The 23,043-nt window shown below is 45.6% G+C and overlaps 1 protein-coding gene across 4 annotated transcripts in view; it reads right to left on the bottom strand.

Annotated features, from left to right (window-relative positions):
• The window catches only part of LOC115084403 (citrate synthase, mitochondrial-like), a 307,904-nt gene that overhangs the window by 265,688 nt on the left and 19,173 nt on the right, over window positions 1-23,043 (bottom strand). For 2 of the 4 annotated variants that reach the window (XR_003854548.1, XM_029589233.1), the window contains exons 3-4: window positions 2,235-2,342; window positions 2,084-2,149 (exon numbers count right to left, since the gene is read on the bottom strand). Coding sequence is in view for 3 of the 4 variants with exons in the window: in XM_029589233.1 (XP_029445093.1) it covers window positions 2,084-2,149; window positions 2,235-2,342 (174 nt within the window). In the remaining variant the exon portion in view is untranslated. Of the gene's footprint in view, window positions 1-2,083; window positions 2,150-2,234; window positions 2,343-6,857; window positions 6,946-23,043 lie in introns of all 4 variants that reach the window. The other 2 variants (XM_029589234.1, XM_029589235.1) reach the window with 2 other exon arrangements.

Consider the following 23,043-nt stretch of genomic DNA (forward strand, 5'->3'; position numbering starts at 1 on the left):
CCTTGCATTAAATACAGGGCACCAGGAAGAAGTCCAGAATAGGAGCCATGACCATTTCCTGTCATGGCCCCTTTAAATCATCTCAGCAGCCGCGCGCACGGCTCTAGGAGGCCCGGCAGGGGCAGAGTCAGCAGGACGGTGGCCATCTTGAATCGGCACAGCTGCGAAGGGGATCTCAGCGGCGGCTGCCGGCTCCTGCGGCTGTCCCAGGAAGGGCCCGACGCCGCAGGTGAGTGGCCGGCCCCGGTCCCGGACTGCCACGGCCGGCGGCCGTACAGTACCTCCTCCTTTAGGCCTGCCCCTAGAAGGCTTGGGCTTTCCTGGGTATTCCAGATGAAAATTGTGTAGAAGGTTGTTATCCAGAATGTTCTTAGCAGTTCCCAGGAATTCTCCTCAGGCCCAAATCCCTCCCAAGCTAGGAGATACTCCCACTTCCTGCCTCGTCTCCGGACATCGAGAACCTCATGAACCTGGTATATAGGGCCTTCCTCCGCTGTGGGTAGCTGAGCAGCAGGCACCTTCCGAGTAGGCCAAGTAAGAACCAAGAGCTTCAAAAGAGACACGTGGAAAGAATTGTGGATTCTTAATGTGGCAGGCAGACGAAGTTGATAAGTCATGGGACCCAGCTGCCGCAGCACCGGGAAGAGACCAATGTAGCAAGGAGCAAGTCGCATGGATGGAACCCATAGATGAATATGCCTGGTGCTAAGCCACACCTTTTCTCCTGGATGGAAACGAGGAGCTGGTCTTCGGTGCTTGTCTGCAAATTTTTTCGCGGAACAAGCCGCCCGTAGTAGCATTTGCCGAGTATGCACCCAAAGTCTTTTTAATTGTGCTGCCGTTAGCTGTGCTGCAGGTGAGGGAACAGGCAAAGACAAGGGTAAAGGTGGCCGGGGTTGGCGACCGAAAACAATCTGAAATGGAGAAGTCCCAGTTGAAGTGCAGGCATGAGAGTTGTGGGAAAACTCGGCCCAAGAAAGAAGTGCTGCCCAATCGTCCTGACGGGTGTTAACATATAAACGTAGAAATTGTTTCAAGGTACGATTAGTCCGTTCCACTTGACCGTTGGCTTGTGGGTGGAACGCCGTGTTAAAGTCCAGAGAAATATGAAATTTCTTGCAGAGATTGGACCAATATTGGGCCGTGAATTGCGGACCGCGATCAGATGCAATGTGCTGTGGCAGACCATGGAGGCGGAAAATATGAGACATGAATAGTTGGGCCAGGCGAGGAGCAGACGGGAGGGAGGGGAGCAGGGTGAAATGGGCCATTTTGGAGAATCGGTCCACAATGACCCATATGTGAGGACTACCATCCTGTTTGTCCTGTGAGAAAATTAAAATCCTTTCTCTGAAGGTACTCACCACCTCAGAAGAAAAGGTCCCCCAAACAAACAGCCAGAGACCCAGAAAAAGCTCCTAACTAAGGAGAGGAAGTCGCTCGCCTATAGAGAGCAGTGCTCCAGTGCAAACAGTTTTGTTTTGTTTTAATTAGCTTTAGTTAAAAATGAACAACCTGCCCTGAAAAATAGTCAAAAATAGCCAAAACATTATTGTAAAAAAGTATTGTAAAAAGCCTGCAGCCACCTCAGCGGCTTCGTGAAGGGAGGGATCTAGACAACCAGATTTACACCTCACGGGCGCCCAGCCCAAGCACACACAAGGGTATCAATTCCCGGCTCGGCCGCCTCAACCAGACAGGAAAGAACCCTAAGGATTCTAAAAAAGTAAAAGAAACCCCTGGGGAGGAAGGCTCAAAAGAAAAAAATTAGCTGAAAGAAATTTGTCAACTGCAGAACTGTAGGATTAACAGCCTCTGCCATCTGCTGGATACAGAGAAATACTGATGAACTGCAGGTGGCACGGTTGCTTACAGTGTCAGCGAGATTTTTTTTTCTGTCTCCATCTGCTGATGGGGGGAGATGAACCCAGGATTCTGGACTGATCTGGGTACATACAGGGAAATAGCCCTTTTATCTGTGTAAGTAGCCATGCTTTTGAAAATTGTCTCTAAGACTACAGCTTCATTTCAGTTTCTATTATAGACTGAAAACAGAGCAATAAAATATTTTAAATGAATTTACCTCATCAGGATCAACAACAGATGTCTCAGTAACTAATCCTTTTATTCCTCTCATTCCACCATAAACCTAAAATAATTAAGAATCTATTAAGCAAATTGCTATCTTTAACTATGACTGAGATATTAAAGTCAATGATAGAGAAATTGCTTACCATGTCAACAGTAATCTGTCCAATGACATCTTTTCCATGTAGTTCTCTAAATGCCTTTATTTTGGATTGCTCTTTTGGAATTAGTTCTGCTAATATCATTTTTAAATCCTGAAGAAGAAATATACTGTATTATAACTGTAATCAAGTACAAAAATAAATGAAGAAATAAGAAACATAGCGATGTAAAGATAGTTAACTTAAAACAAGAGTTTGGTATCTCTTTTCATACTTTTTATGATCATTTTGAAATAAAACAACTTAGAAAATGCTACTCTTCATGATACGTTAGAACAGTCAGTTACATGGCTCAGTTTCCCAGTGTGAGATATTCCAAAAAGAGCCGAATATGAGAAATAGGATGAGAATTGTGAAAAAATCAACCACAAATGTCAATAGACAAAATAGGTCAATCCTTGGAAATTAAACATAAACATAAGATATGCCATACTGGGTCAGACCAAGGGTCCATCAAGCCCATTATCCGGTTTCCAACAGTGGCCAGTCAAAGTCACAACTACCTGGAAAGTACCCAAACATTAGAATGATCACAAGCTACTATTGCTTATTAACTACCATCACAGCAGTTTATGGATTTATCATCTAGGAACGTATCCAAACCTTTTTTAAACCCAGTTACACTAACTGCTGTAACCATATCCTTTAGCAATGAATTCCATTAACTATGCACTGAGTGAAAAATAATTTTCTTCTATCTGTTTTAAATGAGCTACTTGATAACTTCATGAACTGCCCCCTGGGCCTTCTATTATCTGAGAGTAAATAACCGATTTACATTAACCTGTTCAAGTCCTTTCATGATTATGTAGACTTCTATCATATCTCCCCTCAGTCGTCTCTTCTCCAAACTGAACAGCCCTAACTTCTTTAGCGTTTCCTGACAAGGGAGCTGTTCCATGCCCCTTTTCATTTTGGTCACCCTTCTCTGCACCTTCTCCAGTGCAGTTATATCCTTTTTGAGATACGGTGACCAGAACTGCGCACAGTATTTAAGGTGCAGTCTCACCATGAAGTAAATCAGAGGTATTATGACATTGTCTGGTTCACCTTTGTCCACATGTTTATTCACCCCTTCAAAAACATGTAGCAAATTTGTGAGGCAAGACTTCCCTTGGGTAAATCCATGCTGGCTGTGTCCCATCAAACCATGACTATCTAAATATTTTGTGATTTTATTCTTTCTAACAATTTCCACGATTTTTCCCGGCACTGAAGTCAGGCTCACCAGTCTATAGTTTCCCGGATCACCCCTAGATCCCTTTTTAAATATAGGGGTTACATTGGCTATCTTCCAATCTTCAGGAATCTTGGATGATTTTAATGATAGGTTACAAATTTTTACTAATAGGTCTGAAATTTCATTTTTTATTTCTTTCAGAACCCTGGGATGTATATCATCCGGTCCAGGTGATTTACTACTCTTTAGTTTGTCAATCAGGCCTACCACATCTTCCATGTTCACTGTGATTTGGTTCAGTTGATCTGAATCATCACTAATGAAAACCTTCACCGGAATAGGTATCTCTCCAATATCCTCTTCAGTAAACACTGAAGCAAAAAAATCGTTTAATCTTTCCTTGATGGCCTTATTGTTGAGCTTGGGGGTAGACCCTTGTCCTGGAGCAGTGGAGAACGGCTCCCTGGTAGGGACCAGGAAGTAACTGCCCCCAGGGGGCGGAGCACTGGAGGAGACAGAGGCTAGGATGAGCTTCACCACTGGAAGCCCGAGGTCCCCCCGGGAGGAGCCCGTAGGGACCCGGGCCGCTTGGACTTAGGTGGGCCTCGCAGGGTCTCTTGGAAGGATGGAAGTCCGGCATGCCCACAAGCAGAAGGGGAGCGCGATCAGGTTCGAGACTGGAGTTCAGATGGAATGAGGAGGACCAGAAGAGTGTAGGAGATGACAAGGCTAGAATTAGAGCCAGAATCTAGAGACGTGGTCAGGAGGGCAAAGGTCACAGTCCAGAGATCAGTCCGAGAAGTAGTCAGCAAAGCAGAGGTCAGGTTCCAGAGGTCAGACGAGGTCACAGGCAAGCCGAGGTCAGAAGGCAGGCAGCAGGCAGGTAGGTCGAGGAACAGACTGGAATCAGAAGGCAGGCAGCAGGCAGGCAGGTCGAGGATGGACTGGAGTCAGAAGACAGGCAGCAGGCAGGCAGGTCGAGGAATGGACTGGAGTCAGAAGGCAGGCAGCAGGCAGGCAGGTCAAGGAACAAACCGAGGTCAGTACCAGTGAGACAGTCCGGAGGTACTACCTGGGAGACAGACAGACGAACAGGAACAGAAGGACGCTGGAATACTAGGATGCAGGAACAAGGCAGGAACAGAACTTGAACAGAAGGATCCTGGAACGAGACTTGGAACTGACTGGAGCAAGATACAAATGCAGTAACAATCTAGCACAAACGCCGACCCGACTGCCAAGGCAAGGAAGTACAGGCAGGGACTTCCTATATCAGGGAATCAATCAGGGCGCGCCGCGGAGCTAGGACCCATCCTTGGCCTTACAAGAGGCCAGGCGGTCCGTGCACGTGTGCATAGGTGTATGGCCAACAGAGTCGAGGATGCCGAGCTCCGGCGTGAGGCCTGGTGCGCAGTGGAAGGCCCGGCGACCGCCGCCATGGGACGCCGAGGCCTGGAAGTGCTTGCAGCTGCCGCTAAGAGGGCCGACCCGGGAGGTGAGCAGGCCCATGCGCAGGCAGGGCGCAGTCGGGGTGTGTAACAGTAACCTCCCTTCTAGGCCTCCCCCTACGCGGCCGTGGCTTGTCAGGATAAGTCCTATGAAAGGTTTTCAAGAGTTCCTTATCAAGGATATTGTGGGAAGGTTCCAACAAATTCTCCTCGGCCCCATAACCCTCCCAGGCTAGGAGGTATTCCCATTTTCCTTGATGCTGCCGAACGTCAAGGACCTCTCTTACCTGGAGAGAAGAGTCAGGTTCTATAGAGACCCGTGGAGGAGAGGGAACTCTACCTGAAGGCCAGGAGAGGACCAACGGCTTCAACAGGGACACATGGAACATGTTATAATACCCATGGCACGAGGTAGCTGGAGTTGATACGATACAGCTCCCATTCTTCGGATGGCAGGGAATGGCCCAATGTATTTCGGAGCCAAGCGATGAAACGGAAGTCTCAGTTGTATATGTTGAGCGCTTAGCCACACTTTCTGGCCAGGGTGTAAGAGTGGAGCAGGACATCTATGGATGTCAGACTTACGCTTGGTAAGATACCTAATATACCAAGCACCCAAAATATTTTTTGGGGAGTTGCAATATACTAATCAATTCACATTCAAAACCCCCTCATAGATTATTTTTAAATAATGTTTAGAGAACTCATTTAAAATAATCTATGAGGGGGTTTTGAATGTGAATTGATTAGACTTACGCTTGGAGCATTCAGCGGCTTGGGAAAGACACTCTTTAACTTGGTTCCATACCTGACGAATGGTGTGAGCCATGGATTGAACTGCTGGAGAGGGAACGGTGAGAGGAACTGGGAGAGGCAGTCGGGGCTGCCATTCAAATACTACGAAGAACGGAGAGACATCAGTGGCTGCTGCGACATGAGTATTGTGCGACAGCTCAGCCCAAGGAAGAAGATCAGACCAGTTATCCTGCTGATCATTTACATAGGAGCAGAGGAATGTCTTCAGAGTCCGATTGGTCCTTTCAACTTGACCATTGGCCTGGACATGATAGGCCAATGTGTAACTTAGGGAAATGTTAAACATCTTACATAGGGAACGCCAATATTTGGCAGCAAACTGTGGTCCCCAATCAGAGATAATCTCCTTGGAGAGTCCGTGAAGGCGAAAAATGTTCTTCAGAAACAGCTTCGCCAATTCTGGGGCCGAAGGAAGGCCCAGCAGAGGAATGAAGTGACCCATTTTCGAAAAACGGTCAATAATGACCCAAATCACGGTATTGTTCTGGGAAAGAGGCAGGTCCATAATAAAGTCCATCGAGATGTTAGACCATGGCTCACTAGGTGCTGGGAGTGGTTGAAGTAAGCCCCAGGACTTTCCAGTAGGCAGTTTCTGTTGGGCACAGACAAGACACAAGTCCTCGTAGTTTCGGGAATCTTACACCATATTGGGCCACCAATAGTGTCTTCACAACATCTCTAAGGTCTTGGCACGACCCAGAAGGCCTGCCAACTTGGAATCATGAGCCCATTTCAGAACTCATTCATGTAATCTACGCAAGACGGCGGTTTTCCCAGTAAGAACTGTAATGGTCACAGCAAGGGAAATACAGGCAGGATCAATAATGAAGCTAGGAACTTCAGGAACATCTTCAGGTTCAAATGATCTGGATAGCGCATCAGCGCGAAAGTTCTTGGAGCCTGGGCGGAAACAGAGTACGAAGTTGAATCGTTCAAAGAAAAGTGCCCATCGGGCTTGACGGGGATTCAGGAGTTGAGCCTCTTTAAGGTGCTCATGGTTCTTATGGTCAGTGAAGATGGTAAACTTATGTTGCGCCCCTTCCAAACAGGGGCGCCACTCTTGGAGCGCCAACTTGACTGCGAGGAGTTCATGGTCACCAACGGTATAATGCTGTTAAGTAAGAGAAAACTTATGCGAGTAAAAAGAGCAGGGTATCAGTTTACCTTTAGGGGACAACTGGCTCAAGATGGCTCCTGCGCCGAGTGAAGAGGCGTCAACCTCTACAACGAATGGACGTCTCGGGTCTGGATGCTGCAGACAAGGACCAGAACAGAAAGCCTCCTTGATCATTTATTTATTTATTTATTTAAGGTTTTTATATACCGGCATTCATGAAATGATCACATCATGCTGGTTTACAAATAAACAGGGGTGCAATAAATACATCAAAAACAGAATTAACGTGTCAAAGAAAGCAGTTACAATTAACAAGGACTATTGAACTGGGATCAGAGGAAATAAAGATAGTTTAGCAGAGACTAAATTATATACAAGGAGAAGAGGTACAGCTGCTGTGTTGGATATGTTGATGGCGAGGTGCATTAATTTAAGTCCGGGAAAGCTTGCATAAACAGCCAAGTCTTGAGTCTTTTTCTAAAGGTTAGGAGGCAAGGCTCCTGTCTGAGATCGGGAGGGATGGAGTTCCATAACAGTGGGCCAGCTGTGGAGAGGGCTCGATCTCTTAAGGTAATGTGACTAGTGGTTTTAGTAGGGGGTACATGGAGGGATCCTCTGTATGCGTCTCTGGTAGGTCTTGTGGAGTTGTGTAAGCGGAGAGGAAATTGTAGGTCAATTGTGGTGTGTTGATGGATGATTTTGTATATCAAGGATATGGATTTGTAGATGATTCTGAAGTGAATTGGTAACCAATGAAGGTCTTTTAGAATTGGGGAAATATGGTCTCTTTTCCTGGTGTTTGTTAGTAAACGGGCTGCTGTGTTTTGTACCATTTGGAGCGGTTTGGTGTAGGAGGAAGGGAGACCAAGTAGGATAGAATTACAGTAATCTAACTTTGAGAAAATAATTGCTTGGAGGATCGTTCTGAAATCTTGGTCGTGGAAGAGAGGTCTTATCCTTTTTAAAACTTGGAGTTTGTGGAAGCAGTCTTTGGTCGTTCTGTTGATGGAGGCTTTGAAGTTCAGCCTGTTGTCAATTATCACTCCAAATCTCTCACTTGTGTGGTTGGTGGGTTGGTTGGATGAGAAGCGGTGAGATTGCTGTTCTCTGGAGATATAAGTAGTATTTCGGTCTTGGAGGAGTTTAGTACTAGATTTAGGCTATTGAGGAGACGTTTGATTTCTTGGTGGCAGGATTCCCAGTAGTCGAGGGTTTTCGAGTATGAGCCTTTGATGGGGATCAGGATCTGGATATCGTCTGCGTAGAGAAAGTGTTTTAGGTTGAGGTTGGTGAGGAGTTGGCAAAGTGGTAGAAGGTAGATGTTAAAGAGTGTCAGGGATAGAGAGGAGCCTTGTGGGACTCCTACAGATGAGTCATGGCGTGAAGATTCTTTGTTCTGGATTTTGACCTTGTAACCTCTGTTGCTGAGAAACGATTTGAACCAAGATAGAGCAGAGCCGGAAACTCCTATGGCAGCTAACTGGTTGATGAGGAAGGAGTGGTTGAAGGTATCGAAGGCTGCTGAAAGGTCCAGAAGGACCAGCAGAAAAGATGGCGGCTATGGCTTTAGGTATCCACACCCGGGTATTGGCCCCTTTCCTAGTCATGGCAATGAGCAGGGCAACTAGGGAAGAATAATTAGCAATGAAGCTCCGATAATAATTAGTAAAACCAAGAAAACATTGTAAGGCTTGTAGGCCTACTGGCTAAGGCCAGTCGCGGATCCCTTGGACTTTCTCTGGGTCCATTGAAAATCCTCGGTCAGAAATGATATATCCTAGGAAGGGTAAGCTGTTACGCTCAAACAGGTATTTTTCCAGCTTGGCATACAAATGGTTCTCTCTCAAGCGTTGGAAGATGATCCAAACATGATCTCGATGAGATTCAAGGTCTTTAGAGAAGATCAAGATGTCGTCAAAATATACGACTATGAAGGAATACAGAAGATCTCGGAAGATTTCGTTCATAATGTGTTGAAAGACCGCTGGGGCATTGCAGAGCCCAAAGGGCATCACTGTATATTCGTAGTGACTGTCCCTTGTATTAAATGCGATTTTCCAAATATCTTCAGATTGAATGCGTACCAAGTTGTACGCACCTCTCAGATCCAACTTGGAGAAGATTCGTGCCCCTTCAAGGCGATCGAACAGTTCACTAATGAGGGGCAATGGGTATTGGTCTTTGCGGGTTATGGCGTTGAGCCCCCTGTAATCAATACAAGGTCGTAGACCGCCGTCCTTTTTCTTAACGAAGAAGAACCCCGCACCTGCAGGGGAATCAGACAGATGGATGTATCAGATTGAGACAACGGGTAAGTTCTGCCTTTGGGAGGCGTAGTGCCCGGCAGGAGTTCAATAGGACAACTGAACTTGTATAACAGAGGCAGGGTATCCGCGCTTCGAGAAAACATCGTTGAAGTCAGAATACTGTGGAGGCAAACCAGGTAACGTAACAGACTTTAGGACAGGAACTACTGGAGATACAGAATGCAAACAGGTTTTCTGGTATTTGGGGCCCCACTGTACAAACTTCAGGGAATGCCAATTGAACTGGGGTTCGTGGGTCTGGAGTCAGGCCAACCCCAGGATAACTGGATGGGTTGATCGCTTCAATACGTAGAAAGACATCTCCTCCTCGTGGAGAGTGCCCACGGTAAGACAAATAGCCACTGTCTGGTGAGTGATGAGTCCTGGAAGATGATCCCCCTGGATGGAAGCAATATGGAGACTCACTTGTAATGGCTGAAGAGGAATGTTCAGAAGCTTAACAATGTCATCCATAATGAAGCTGCCGCTTGCTCCGGTATCAACAAGCGCAATAGTAATGAAGGTGTGGGCCTTGATGCCCAGGGATACAGGAAACAAGAGTTGAGGGCCAGTAAAGCAAAATTGCTTACCTTGTAATAGGTGTTATCCCAGGAAAGCAGGATGTAGTCCTCACATATGGGTGACGTCACTGACGGAGCCCTATCCCAGAAAACTTTCTGTCAAAGTTTCTAGAAACTTTTGACTGGCATCCTGAGTCTACTGAGCATGTCCAGCATGCCATGATCCCTCGAGCCACAGGGATCTCCCTTCAGTCTCGTTTGTAGCAATGAGCGTTAACCAAAAATAAAATAATAAAACGTATCGGACCCAACTCCGCAGGGTGGCGGGTGGGTTTCTTGAGGACTACATCCTGCTGTCCTGGGATAACACCTATTACAAGGTAAGCAATTTTGTTTTATCCCAAAACAAGCAGAATGCTATTCCTCACATATGAGTGATTAGCAATCTACAGGCGGAGACATCTTTGTATTGGACCAATAGTGTACAACTTGTGCAACAGGCACAACAACTGGTGTACTATTGGGAAAAATGAGGCAGCCTGAAATCACGAAAGGTTGGATGTGGAAGGAGTTGAATTATGCTGGAAACAAGTTCTTTAAGACAGAATGTCCATAGGCTGAATCTTGTCTTCCTTCCTTGTCGAGACAGTAGTGAGCCGCAAAGGTGTGAAGAGAACTCCATGTTGCGGCTTTACATATGTCAGCTATTGGCACTGACTGATAGTGTGCTACAGAGGTTGACATTGCTCTTACTGAGTGAGCCTTTACTCGCCCCTGGAGAGGAAAGCCTGCTTTTTCATAACAAAATTGAATACAATCTGCAAGCCAATTAGATAGAGTTTGCTTGCCCACCGCTTTTCCAGGTTTGTTTGGATCAAAAGAAACAAAAAGCTGGGTGGATTTCCTATGGGCTGCAGTGCGATCTAAGTAGTATGCAAGCTCACATTTACAGTCCAAGGTGTGTAAAGCCCTCTCTCCTTGATGAGAGTGTGGCTTTGGGAAGAAAGTAGGCAAGATGATAGACTGATTCAAGTGGAATTCCGTAACTGTCTTGGGAAGAAATTTTGGGTGTGTGCGGAGTACCACCCGATCATGTAGGAATTTTGTGTAGGGTGAGTAAGTGACAAGTGCTTGTAACTCGCTAACCCTTCTAGCAGATGTGATGGCTATTAAGAAAATAGACTTCCAAGTGAGAAATTTAACATCACAGGAATCCATGGGTTCAAAAGGAGAATGCATGAGTCTTGTTAAAACTACATTAAGATCCCATTCTGTGACCGGTGGCCCGTGTGGAGGTTTAAGTTGAATTAAACCTCTCATAAACCTACTAATGAGGAGTTGCACTAATATTGGTGCATCTCCGACGGCATTGTGATAAGCTGAGATTACACTTAAGTGTACTCTTACAGATGAGGTCTGGAGACCAGAGTCTGAGAGATGCCATAGATAGTCTAATAAAGATGATATAGTGCATGAAAAAGGATCAACACTGTTTTGTGTGCACCACGTGATAAACCGTTTCCATTTAGCACGATAGTTCTTTCGTGTGGAGGGTTTACGTGAAGCTACAAGCACTTGAGAGACATTAGTTGAAAGATTGAGAGGTTGTAGAATCAAGCTTTCAACATCCATGCTGTGAGGGATAGGAACTGAAGGTTGGGATGACGCAACCTGCCCTGATCCTGAGTTATGAGAGTGGGTGCTGTGCCCAGGCGAATTGGGTCTCTGATCGAAAGATCTAGAAGTATGGGAAACCACACTTGTCGAGGCTAATACGGGGCTATGAGTATCATGGACCCTTTGTCCTGTTGTAGCTTCACTAGAGTTTTGGTTATTAGTGGTATCGGGGGATAAGCGTAAAGAAGGTCTGAGTTCCAGTGGCGAGCAAAGGCGTCCCTGGGTAAGCGGTTTCTCTGCTTGTGGATGGAGCAAAAATTGTCCACTTTGTGATTCATTTGTGATGCAAACAGGTCTACTGTTGGTTGGCCCCAACATTGAAAGATCTTGGTCACCACTTCTGGATCCAGAGACCACTCGTGAGTTTGGAATTGGTGACTGAGGCGATCTGCCACTACATTGTGAATGCCTGCTAGATAAGTGGCCCGTAGAAACATTGAGTGTGTTAGGGCCCAGTCTCAAATCTGTGCTGCTTCTTGACAAAGGAGATACAAGCCTGTACCTCCCTGTTTGTTTATGTACCACATGGCTACTGTGTTGTCTGTTTGTATCAGAACAGTCTTGTGGGAACGGCAGTCTTTAAACACATGCAGCGCATAACGTATAGCTCGAAGGGCTAGGAAATTTATCTGAGATGTAGCTTTGAGTTTTGTCCAAGTACCTTGAGTCTGTAGATGACCAATGTGTGCTCCCCACCCGAAGGTGGATGCATCTATAGTAAATGTCACTTGCGTAACCGGTTGCTGGAAAGGTAGGCCTGTGAGCAAGTTGTCCTCGTTCATCCACCATAGGAGCGAGGACTGTAGTTGTTGAGTTACTTGAATTGGATAAGACAGTGGTTGAATGGCTTGTATCCATTGGTTTCTGAGTGTCCATTGAGTGACTCTCATGGTTAACCTGGCCATAGGAGTGGCATGAACTGTGGAGGCCATGTGATCCAGAAGAGTGAGGCATTGATGAGCTGTTATTTGAGTGAGTGCGCGAAGAGAGCCTGCTAACGAGGCAAGTGTCTGTGCATGATTTTTTGGAAGGAAAGCTTTTGACGTTATGGTGTTTTATTCTGCTCCAATGAATTGTAACAGGTGAGATGGTGTGAAGTGGGATTTCTGGTAGTTGATGAGGAATCCCAACGAATGGAGTAGAGTTATTGTGAGCTTGAGAGAGTTGAGAGCTCCTTGTCTTGTTTAGCTTCTAATGAGCCAATCGTCCAGGTAAGGAAACATGTGCACTCCTTCCTTGTGCAAGTGGGCAGCTGCCACTGCTAGGCACTTTGTGAACACTCGAGGTGCTGAGGCTAGACCGAATGGTAATACCTTGTATTGGAAATGTTGACTTCCTACTAGGAATCGCAAATACTTGCGATGAGGAGGGAATATTGGAATGTGAGCGTAAGCATCTTGAAGATCCAGAGAACAGAGCCAATCTCCTTTTTGAAGTAGAGGTAGCATGGTGCCCAATGACACCATCCTGAATTTTTCTTTTTTCAGGTATTTGTTGAGATTCTGGAGGTCCAATATGGGACGTAGGCCTCCTGTTTTCTTTGGAATAAGGAAATAACGGGAGTAGAATCTTCTGCCCTGCTGAGGTCGGGGAACTGGTTCCACGGCCCTGGCTCTCAAAAGGGTGGACAATTCTTTTTGTAAGAGTGTGGATTGATTGTTTATTGTCCAAGACGAGGTGGGTGGAGTATCATTTGGTACAGTGAGGAAGTCCAGGTGATACCCTTGAGATGTTATGGAGAGTACCCATTGGTCCATGGTGATGCATGACCAATTGTGTTGGAAAAACGTGATCCGACCTCCGACTGGCAAATTTGGAGTCGGATTGGTAGACAGGCTTCTGTTCTCTGATGTCATTTCAAAATCCCGAAGTTGACCCTATTTGCGGAGGGGGTTAAGCTCTAGGTGCTCTTGGTTAGCCGGGACTGCGTTCTTTGAGCTGGTCTAGATGATCTTCCTCGGGCAGGAGGTGGATAGTAATGCCTTGGCCTGTAGTATGTCCGTTTAGATTCTTTCCTTCGTGATGATGGTTGAGACGTAAGGGAGCGTAAGGCACTTAAGTAATTTATAACACAATGGCAGCTGATCGATGTTTGGCGAAGCTGGCATCCTAGGGTTTACACTTTTTACTCTAGAGCACACCAGACATATTCTAGGATTGATGGCTTTTTGATATCAAAAAGTTGTGTCAACCAGGTACAATCACCCCAAATAGGCCCCATTACCTGGTCGGACCATGGTCCGATTTCTATTCAATTTACACTAAGCACCTATGAGAGGGGTCTCCAATTCTGGAAGTTAAATGAGAGTTTATTGGAGGATGATAAATTTGTGCTACAAATACAATCTGACATAGAGGATTATCTGACAATCAAGGATCAAGAAGGGACTTCACCTATGATATTGTGGGATTGCTTGAAAGCAGTGATCCGAGGGAAGTTCATTGCTAGGGGATCCTACCTAAAAAAATTATGTAACAAAGATAAATCAGATACTTTACAACTATTGCACGACTTGGGGCTATAACACCAACGATCAAGGGAGGCTCAATTATTGGAGAAAATGGATAGTATGCGGGCCCATTTAGAGAAACTTGAGTCAGCTCAGATAGCACATAAACTGACTATTACTAAACAAATATACTACGAGGGGGGAAACAAAGCGGGGAAACAATTGGCTAAAAAGCTCAAGGCCCAACAGGTACAAAACAACATAGTCAAAATAAAGGACGAGACAGGGGGGATGCTTACCTCAAACACTGACATTAGGCAGCGGTTTATCCGGTTTTATGCGGAACTATATGCCACAGATCATACCATTCCTATTCAAGGCATTGAGAAGTATCTTTCCCAAATATCACTTCCTCCTTTATCACTAGACACTCAGGAGTTCTTGGACCGAGATATATCCCCAGCCGAGGTAACATGGGCCATAAATAGTCTGAAACCGGGGAAGTCTCCTGGCTTAGATGGCCTAACAGTGGTCTTTTATAAAAAATTTGCTGGGTTGGTGATTCCCATATTAGTCAGACTCTTTAATGCCTTACAGGGTGATGTTTCTCTCTCGAATTCTGCCAACCTAGCAGGAGTAACCATTTTGGCAAAACCAGGGCGTGACCCCACTCTCTGTGGATCATACCGTCCAATATCCCTAATTAATTTGGACATGAAGCTATTAGCAAAAATATTGGCCAATAGACTTAACAAATTTCTTCCCCAATTAATTCATGCAGATCAATCGGGCTTCATTCCAGGTAGAATGGCCTCAGACAACGTTAGGAAAATTGTTGATATTATAGGGCTGGCACGAACACGTAAGGTCCCTTTACTGCTCCTAGCGATAGATGCTGAAAAAGCATTTGACTATGTACACTGGCCCTTCCTTTTTCAAACCATGAGAGCGTATCAATTTGGGAACAAATTCATTAGATGGATCCAGAAACTTTATGAGGAACCGCGAGCTTGTTTAAAGATTAATGGGGGTTATTCTGATCCGTTCATGGTAGGTAGGGGCACCCAGCAGGGTTGCCCTCTATCTCCACTGCTTTTTGCTCTATTTCTGGAACCATTTACGTACCATATACGAACTAATGAACGCATTCAAGGGATGGGTCTGGGTTCCTTCTCCTCTAAGATGTCCCTTTTTGCAGACGATATTTTATTTACCATAACCAGCCCAGGAAAATCTTTAATGGCTTTATCGGATGAGATCTCAGCCTTTAGCGGGGTTTCGGGATTCAAAATAAATTGGGAAAAATCAGAGTTATTGAATGTCAATGTGCCAGAGGTTGAGGTTGATCTACTCAAGAAATCCCATCCCTTTCGGTGGGCTAAAGGAAAATTGAAATACTTAGGGATTTATATAGGAGGTGCCAATGATATATTCCAACTTAATTACCCTCCATTGCTTACAAAAATTTATAAGGAATTGGAGGAATGGGATCGGTATCACATTTCGTGGCTTGGGAGATTAGCAGTAATTAAGATGAATATATTACCTAGGCTTCTATATTTGTTTCAAACCTTACCTATTGTGGTACCATCTAAATTATTGGACAAATGGCAAAGTAGATTGTTAAAGTTTTTGTGGAAAGCGAAACGTCCAAGGATTAAGAAAAAAATCCTTTACCTTCCCAAGTCCCAGGGTGGCCTAGGGATGCCGTATTTACAGGGTTATCACGGGGCGGCTCACTTAAAGGTAGCTGTAGAATGGAATAACACCCAAATATCGAAACCATGGGTACAGTTAGAACAAGCAATGCTGGGTGAGTTACCCTTATCGGCACTACTCTGGCAAGACAGACAAACGTGGAATCCAATGGTTAGTCTGCCTGAGACAGTGCGAGCCACCATGGAGGTGTGGCATAAGTGGCGGCCAGGATTGGTCGGCCTTAGATGAACATTTCTTAGTACTCACTTGTTTCATCACCAGTCCTTCCGTCATGTTGCGCAGCCCCAGAGAATACAACATTGGAAATCAGTGGGTATACTAAAAATTTCTCATATCTGGGAACCAGGGGGAATCATACCATTTCATATTCTGCAAGAACGTTACAACCTGGATGCTAAGGACATATATTTTTATATGCAGTTAGCACACTTTGTAAATCATGCCTTAAAGGCGAAGGAACACCTATCGGGCATATCTCAGTTTGAAGCCTTGTGCCAACAAGCGGCAAAGATCCGTAAACACATTACGCGTCTTTATGCCATGATAGTGGGAACCTCTAAGATTAAAGAGCCACATATTACTGTGTGGGAGAGGGATTTAAATGTATCATGGTCCGTGGAATCCTGGAACCGGCTATCTCAGGCTCTGGGGAAGGGACTCATATCTTCCACACATAAGGGAGGAGGCATAGCCTAGTGGTTAGAGCAGTGGACTATGAACCAGGAGACCAGGGTTCAAGTCCTGCTGTTGCTCCTTGTGACCTTGGGCAAGTCACTTTACCCTCCATTGCCTCAGGTACAAACATAGATTGTAAGCCCTCTGGGGATAGGGAAATACCTACAGTACCTGAATGTAAACCGGTGTGATATCTCAATTGAGATCAAATGTTGGTATATAAAATAAATATAGAAAATGGATACAAGATGCTATTTCAGTGGTACTGGACTCCTGCCAAAATGCATTGCATTCAACCGTCACAGTCCAGCAATTGTTGGAAAGAGTGTCAAGGTGTAGGCACTTTTTTCCACATGTGGTGGGAATGTCCTAAATTACAATTATTTTGGGAGTCAGTTTCCGGCTGGCTATCAACAGTTTTTGACAGAGTGGTGGTTCTTACACCTGCACAGGCACTGCTCAATAAAGAAGATGCCGATCTTACGGTTTTCCAAAATATCTTTATTAAATACACTGTAACGGCTTCGAGGGGGGCTCTGGCCAGGTTGTGGAAGGGGCCAGAAATCCCTCCCATACAAGATATACAAAGGCTGGTAAATTTGACTCATACATTGGGGGAAATTACAGCACATAAGCATAAAACATTGACTAAATTTCAAAAGATATGGCAACCGTTTGAAGTGTGGAAGGCTTCCAATAATATCTAAAAATAAAAATACAGGGTGCTCTTTGTGTTAAATTACATAAGGATATCACTTTCATTCCTGATATGTACTCAATTATCTCTACATGAGATAGACCTTCTGTTTTAAGTTGGACTAAACATTAGCACAATGGACAACTATATGAAGGGGGGGGGGGGGAGGGGAGTTGTATACAAGTTAAAAATTTGACTTTTGGCAATCTACGGATTTAATGTTGAGCTTTTTGCATGAGACTTACCATTTCTGTATCTTAATATATGTTGTTGGGCATATATGACTGTTGTTACTTATTGATTGTCAATAAAATATTACAAATTAAAAAAAAAAAAAGTGAAGCAGATTTGTGAGGCAAGACTTGTGCTAACCTTTGTGCTCCTTATATCATAACTGTATGTATATGTTTTGGTTAACAATTTAATCGTTAGTATATTGTTTGCAAAAAGATTTTGTTACAGATGTTTAAATGTATTAGACTAAGGAATTTCACTTCCTGCTTATTCAGTTGTACTGTAAACCGGTTTGATATGCATTTTATGCAGGAAAATCGGTATAGAAAAACTTAAAATAAATAAATAAGACTTGCCCTGGATAAAGCCATGCTGACTTTGTTCCATTAAACCATGTCTTTCTATATGTTCTGTGATTTTGATGTTTAGAACAATTTCCACTATTTTTCCTGGCAGTGAAGTCAGGCTAACCGGTCTGTAGTTTCCCGGATCTCCCCTGGAGCCCTTTTTAAATATTGGGGTTACATTTGCTATCCTCCAGTCTTCAGGTACATTGGGTGATTTTAATGATAAGTTACAAATTTTTACTAATAGGTCTGAAATTTCATTTTTTAGTTCCTTCAGAACTCTGGGGTGTATACCATCCGGTCCAGGTGATTTACTACTCTTCAGTTTGTCAATCAGGCCTACCACATCTTTTAGGTTCACCGTGATTTGATTCAGTCCATTTGAATCATTACCCATGAAAACCTTCTCCATTACGGGTACCTCCCCAACATCCTCTTTAGTAAACACCGAAGCAAAGAAATCATTTAATCTTTCCGCGATGGCCTTATCTTCTCTAAGTGCCCCTTTAACCCCTCGATCATCTAACGGTCCAACTGACTCCCTCACAGGCTTTCTGCTTCGGATATATTTTTACTGTGAGTTTTTGCCTCTACAGCCAACTTCTTTTCAAATTCTCTCTTAGCCTGTCTTATCAATGTCTTACATTTAACTTGCCAATGTTTATGCTTTATCCTATTTTCTTCTGTTGGATCCTTCTTCCAATTTTTGAATGAAGATCTTTTAGCTAAAATAGCTTCTTTCACCTCCCCTTTTAACCATGCCGGTAATCGTTTTGCCTTCTTTCCACCTTTCTTAATGTGTGGAATACATCTGGACTGTGCTTCTAGAATGGTATTTTTTAACAATGACCACGCCTCTTGGACATTTTTTACTTTTGTAGCTGCTCCTTTCAGTTTTTTTCTAACAATTTTTCTCATTTTATCAAAGTTTCCCTTTTGAAAGTTTAGCATGAGAGCCTTGGATTTGCACACTGTTCCTCTTCCAGTCATTAAATCAAATTTGATCATATTATGATCACTACTGCCAAGCGGCACCACCACCGTTACCTCTCTCACCAAGTCCTGTGCTCCACTGAGAATTAGATCTAAAATTGCTCCCTCTCTCGTCGGTTCCTGAACCAATTGCTCCATAAAGCTATCATTTATTCCATCCAGGAACATTATCTCTCTAGCGTGACCCGATGATAAATTTACCCAGTCAATATTGGATCCACAAACACACATAATAACAACACACACATTGTTTTGGCCAAAAAAAAACATATCCACAAAAAAAGCAAGCACAAATTTTGCAGATAATTTTTCCTTAGAAATGTTTCAAAGGGAAAGTACTGGTACAAAGGGAAAGAACTGGTACAAAATCCACAGATGAAAGAAGCCATATACTTTACACCTGCCTGCAGTTTTAATAACTGCCCCTCTTAGAGGACAATTTGGAAATTTCTTACAGTTCTGCAAGCTACTTGCAGAGTTTCCCTTTGAAAATGTAACCAGTTCCCACAATGGGGACGATGCAATACAGTGCTGTCATGGGAACTGTCATTCAGGGCCCGGGAGGCAGAGCTTTACCAAGCAGAGGTTAGAGTTTTTGGTCTCTGCGGCTGCACATGTGTTCCCGCACAGGAAAGTGATAGATTCTCCTCAGTCTGTAATTAAGCTTAGGCGTAGTAGAATAGGAGGTCGACTGCCAGGGAGGAGGGAGGGTCAGCATGGCTAATTCATCCTGCTATCTACAGAAACTGTTGGGGAAGATGGAGACCTTGAGCACGGGAAAGCTCAGAGGCCTTTGCAATCTGTTAGGGAGCGCTAGGAGTGCGGTCCCATTTCCGAGGAGATTGTGTGCCCATGGACCTTGGCACAACCCCAGAGAACTCCAAGGCAGAACCGAAGCTGGGTGAGACATGTCCGAGCCTGGGCTGAGACCAGGAAGCCAAGCCCCTGCCGACCTGCACAACCTCAATGAGACCAGCCACGCAAGGTTGGTCTCTGAGTGGTCCTCCAACTACTCCAAGCCCTTTCGGACCTGCCGCTGGGAACGGCAAAGGCAGCAGGCTGGACAAGAGATGAAGGCTCTGGAACATGAAGACTTAAGACGAGGAAGAGCTTGGGACGAGAAGACTCAGCATCAAGGTTCAGGAACAAAGTCTAGTACTGGGTTGAGGCTGCGATGCAACGCGCCCTACACAGCCCACCACAGGGCGGACCCACAGGACTTGAGTGCGAAGCAGACTCCAGACAAATACATGGAAGAAAAAGCCGGAACATGGCGAAGATTCAGTAGAAGCATGTGCCGAGACGCGCCCTACACAGCCGCCCATGGCTGGTCACGGAACACGCTGGAACGGAGCAGTTTCAGTCAGAGTCTTAGGCATGGACGGAGCAGCCACAAGAACATCCGAGGACCAAGACGAGATTCAGGGTAAGGGACCAAGACGAGACTTGGCTTCAGGCGAGGATGACCCTCCAAGTTGGGGATGAGATTTTTATGGTACTCGAATTGCGAGGTGAGGAAGTGAGGGTTTGGTTGTAAACCGGAGCTGATAGCTATGTTTTACAATCTCGAGAACTCATTGATCTGATGTTATAAATTCCCATGCTGAAAGGTGAGATTGGATTCTTCCCGGAGGTGCCTGGTGTTGTAGTGGAGGCTGTATTCTTAAAAAGACTGTGTTGATTTTACAGGGGCTGCAGGCTGTTAGGCTTGTTGCCTTTGGCTCCTTGGTTTACCCCTTCTTTGCTGTTGTTGTTGATGCGATTGTGGGGGCTGAAATGTTTGATAAGATGGTGGCCTATATTGCTGGTAAGATCTATATGGTCGGCATGAGAATTGCTGCCTGCGAGAAGTGCCGAAGTAGCGTCAAGAAGATGAAAACTGGGATGGAGCCGTTAAGGATTGTACAACTATAGCCTCGCCCTTAAATTTGCTAACTGTGTCCTGGAAACGGTCACCGAACAAATTGTCCCCCATTCATGGTAAGTTGGCAAGCTTATCATGGAGGTCTTCTCTGATGGCACTAACTCAGAGCCAGGCTATCCTGCGAGCTGCAATGGCTGCGGCTGACGCCCTAGAAGAGGTTTCAAACCCCTCATACACTGCTCGTAATAGATGTCTAGAACACTCCTCCATGTCATGGAAAGGAGGTGGAATCGACTCTCCCATAGAGGTGAGCATACCTTTGCTCGCTTGGATACACTCATAGATGTATTGTACCATATAGAACTGGTGGTGTTGTATGCAAGCAGTCAACATCGCATTTTGATAAATCTTGCGAACTTGTCCAAGTACCGGTTATCCCGCCCCGGTGGGTTGGAGGCGTGTGTTTTTGATTTTTTAGAATGCTGCATAGCGGATTCGACCACTATGGACGCATGTAGCAACTTTGGTAGGGTGTAGTGTGAAGACTTTCACATCCAGAATTTTAGATCTGTTTTCCTTGAAACGGCCGAGAGTGAGTATGGAGTTTCCCAAGACTTCTGCAGAACACCGTGCAACACTTCTTGTGGGGGAAGAGATGTTGGTTCCACAGGAGCATCAAAGATCTTTAAAAGACCTATGGTTTCTGCTCTGGGATCGGGAAGTTTCCGTACCTCCAAGTGGACCCAACTTTCCAGAAATTTCAGGTAGGACAGGTCTTCGGGTGGTGAATATGGCTCTTGTGGTTGTTCTGGTGGGTCCGAGGGGTACCTGGTAGAAGAGGATGGTGAAGTTTGAGGGGAAATGGAGTCCCCGGGCGATGTAGGTCTATAAGCTGGTGAAGTAGGCAGATGTAAGCCTGGGGACGATGAGGGCTCTACTGACGGTTCTCTAGAAGCTTGCAGTGGTTCCAGAGAACTGTAGGATGGTTCAGGAGGTAAACTGAAGGAGGACTCAAGGCTTTCAAAGAATCCTGATGATGACTGGGACAGATTGAAGAATGCTTGTTGCGCCTGAGGTGGCATTTGTGGACGAACAGGTCCTGCCGGAGATGGTAATGTGTCCCATGAGTCAGGGTCCGGAGGAATAGGTTCCGGTGCCTTGGGTCGAGCATTTTCCCCATGTTTCTTCTTTTTAGGGAACGGTTGTGATAGATTATCGTCCATAGGTCGTGAACGAGAGTGAGCTGACTGCCCAGATATACTGCGAGAAGAAGACGAGGCATTGGAGGATGGAAGGCGTACTATGTCATCTCCCGAGGCATACGTAGTTCTTGAAGCACGTGTATGGTGTGATGAGCTGGATGCCGAGGGGCTTAGGTCAGATCTACAAGTAGTCTTGTCTGCATGCTTATGTCTGTGTTCAAAGTGATGGACATGTCTGTGGTGATGACCAGTAGAGGTTGTCCCATGTCTTTCCCGATGGCTGGGTTTCCCAGTCGGTGAAAGTCTACGACTTTCACCGACTGGGACACGCGTAGCGTGTCCCTCTCTATCCCATGATGTTGGTGATAGGGATCTATGGGAATGCACCGGCGTCGTTTCCCCCGAGGGGGAGCGAGTCGAATGAGACCCACTCTGAGAGGAATGTCTTCGTTTTTGTGATGAATGAGTCGGCTGTGATTCCAGTAGCGACTTTTGTGTGTGAAGGACTATCTGATGGCTTCGGCGCCGGATGGGATGGCATCGGCCCCGGGTGTGTTGGCTTTGGCGTCGGGTGCGTTGGTTTCAGTGCCGGGAGCGCCATCTTCGACACCCGTAGTTCTTGTATCGGTTCCCGGTGCTCTGGCATCGACGTATGGTGTGTCTTCTGCACCTGCTTTGAAATAGATGCGGATCTCGATGCTCTTGGTGTCAGTGTCGAAGTCGGGATAGGCTTGTTATTAATAGGCTTTTGCGGACCAGGTCCCTGGTCTCCGCCACTAGCCCGAGGACGTCGCGATACTCTCTTGGGATCCCACGACGAGGCCCTCTTCACCGATGGGGCCCGATTTTTTGATGGGCCTGGTGGAGTGCGCCTCTGAAGGAGGGTTGTCTCTTTGAAGCTCCTTCATCTTGTGAGCCTGCTGCCTCTGGGACCTCGGTGACATTCGGGCACAATATTCACAGTCACTCTGGCTGTGGTCCAGTCAGAGGCAGCGGTAGCAGAGGTTATGCTCATCCGTGACGGACATGACCTTCCCGCATGGGCAGGGCTTAAACCCCGACGGTCTATTCTGTTTTTTGGACATTTTGACAAGTATAGAAAAAATACAGTGAGGAGAAAATAGCTCCGCGTGCGATCCTGCGCGCGGAAAAAAACAGACTGAGGAGAATCTGTTACTTTCCTGCGCGGGAACACACGCGCAGCTGCAGAGACCGAAAACTCTAACCTCTGCTTGGTAAAGCTCCGCCTCCCGGGCCCTGAATGACATTTCCCATGACAGCATGGCTAATTCAGCCCTGCTATCAACGGGAAACTCGACAGACCACCGAGTTATGAAGACCGACACCGGTAAACTCGGCATTGGTTTTCATAACAGGCTGTCTGCCAGTAATGAAAGTGGCCGCCAATAAACTCGGTGTCTGTTTTCATAACTGGCAACCGCAGCAGGGTCGAGTTAGCAAGGAGGCGCTATGGTCATACCCTAGCGCCTCCTTCCTAGCGCAACCCCCTAGGTATTGCATGGCATCCCCCTTGCAGGTGCTATGCGT

Source organism: Rhinatrema bivittatum, chromosome 2 (genome assembly GCF_901001135.1).
Source record: "Rhinatrema bivittatum chromosome 2, aRhiBiv1.1, whole genome shotgun sequence".
Classification (NCBI taxonomy): Eukaryota; Metazoa; Chordata; class Amphibia; order Gymnophiona; family Rhinatrematidae; genus Rhinatrema; species Rhinatrema bivittatum.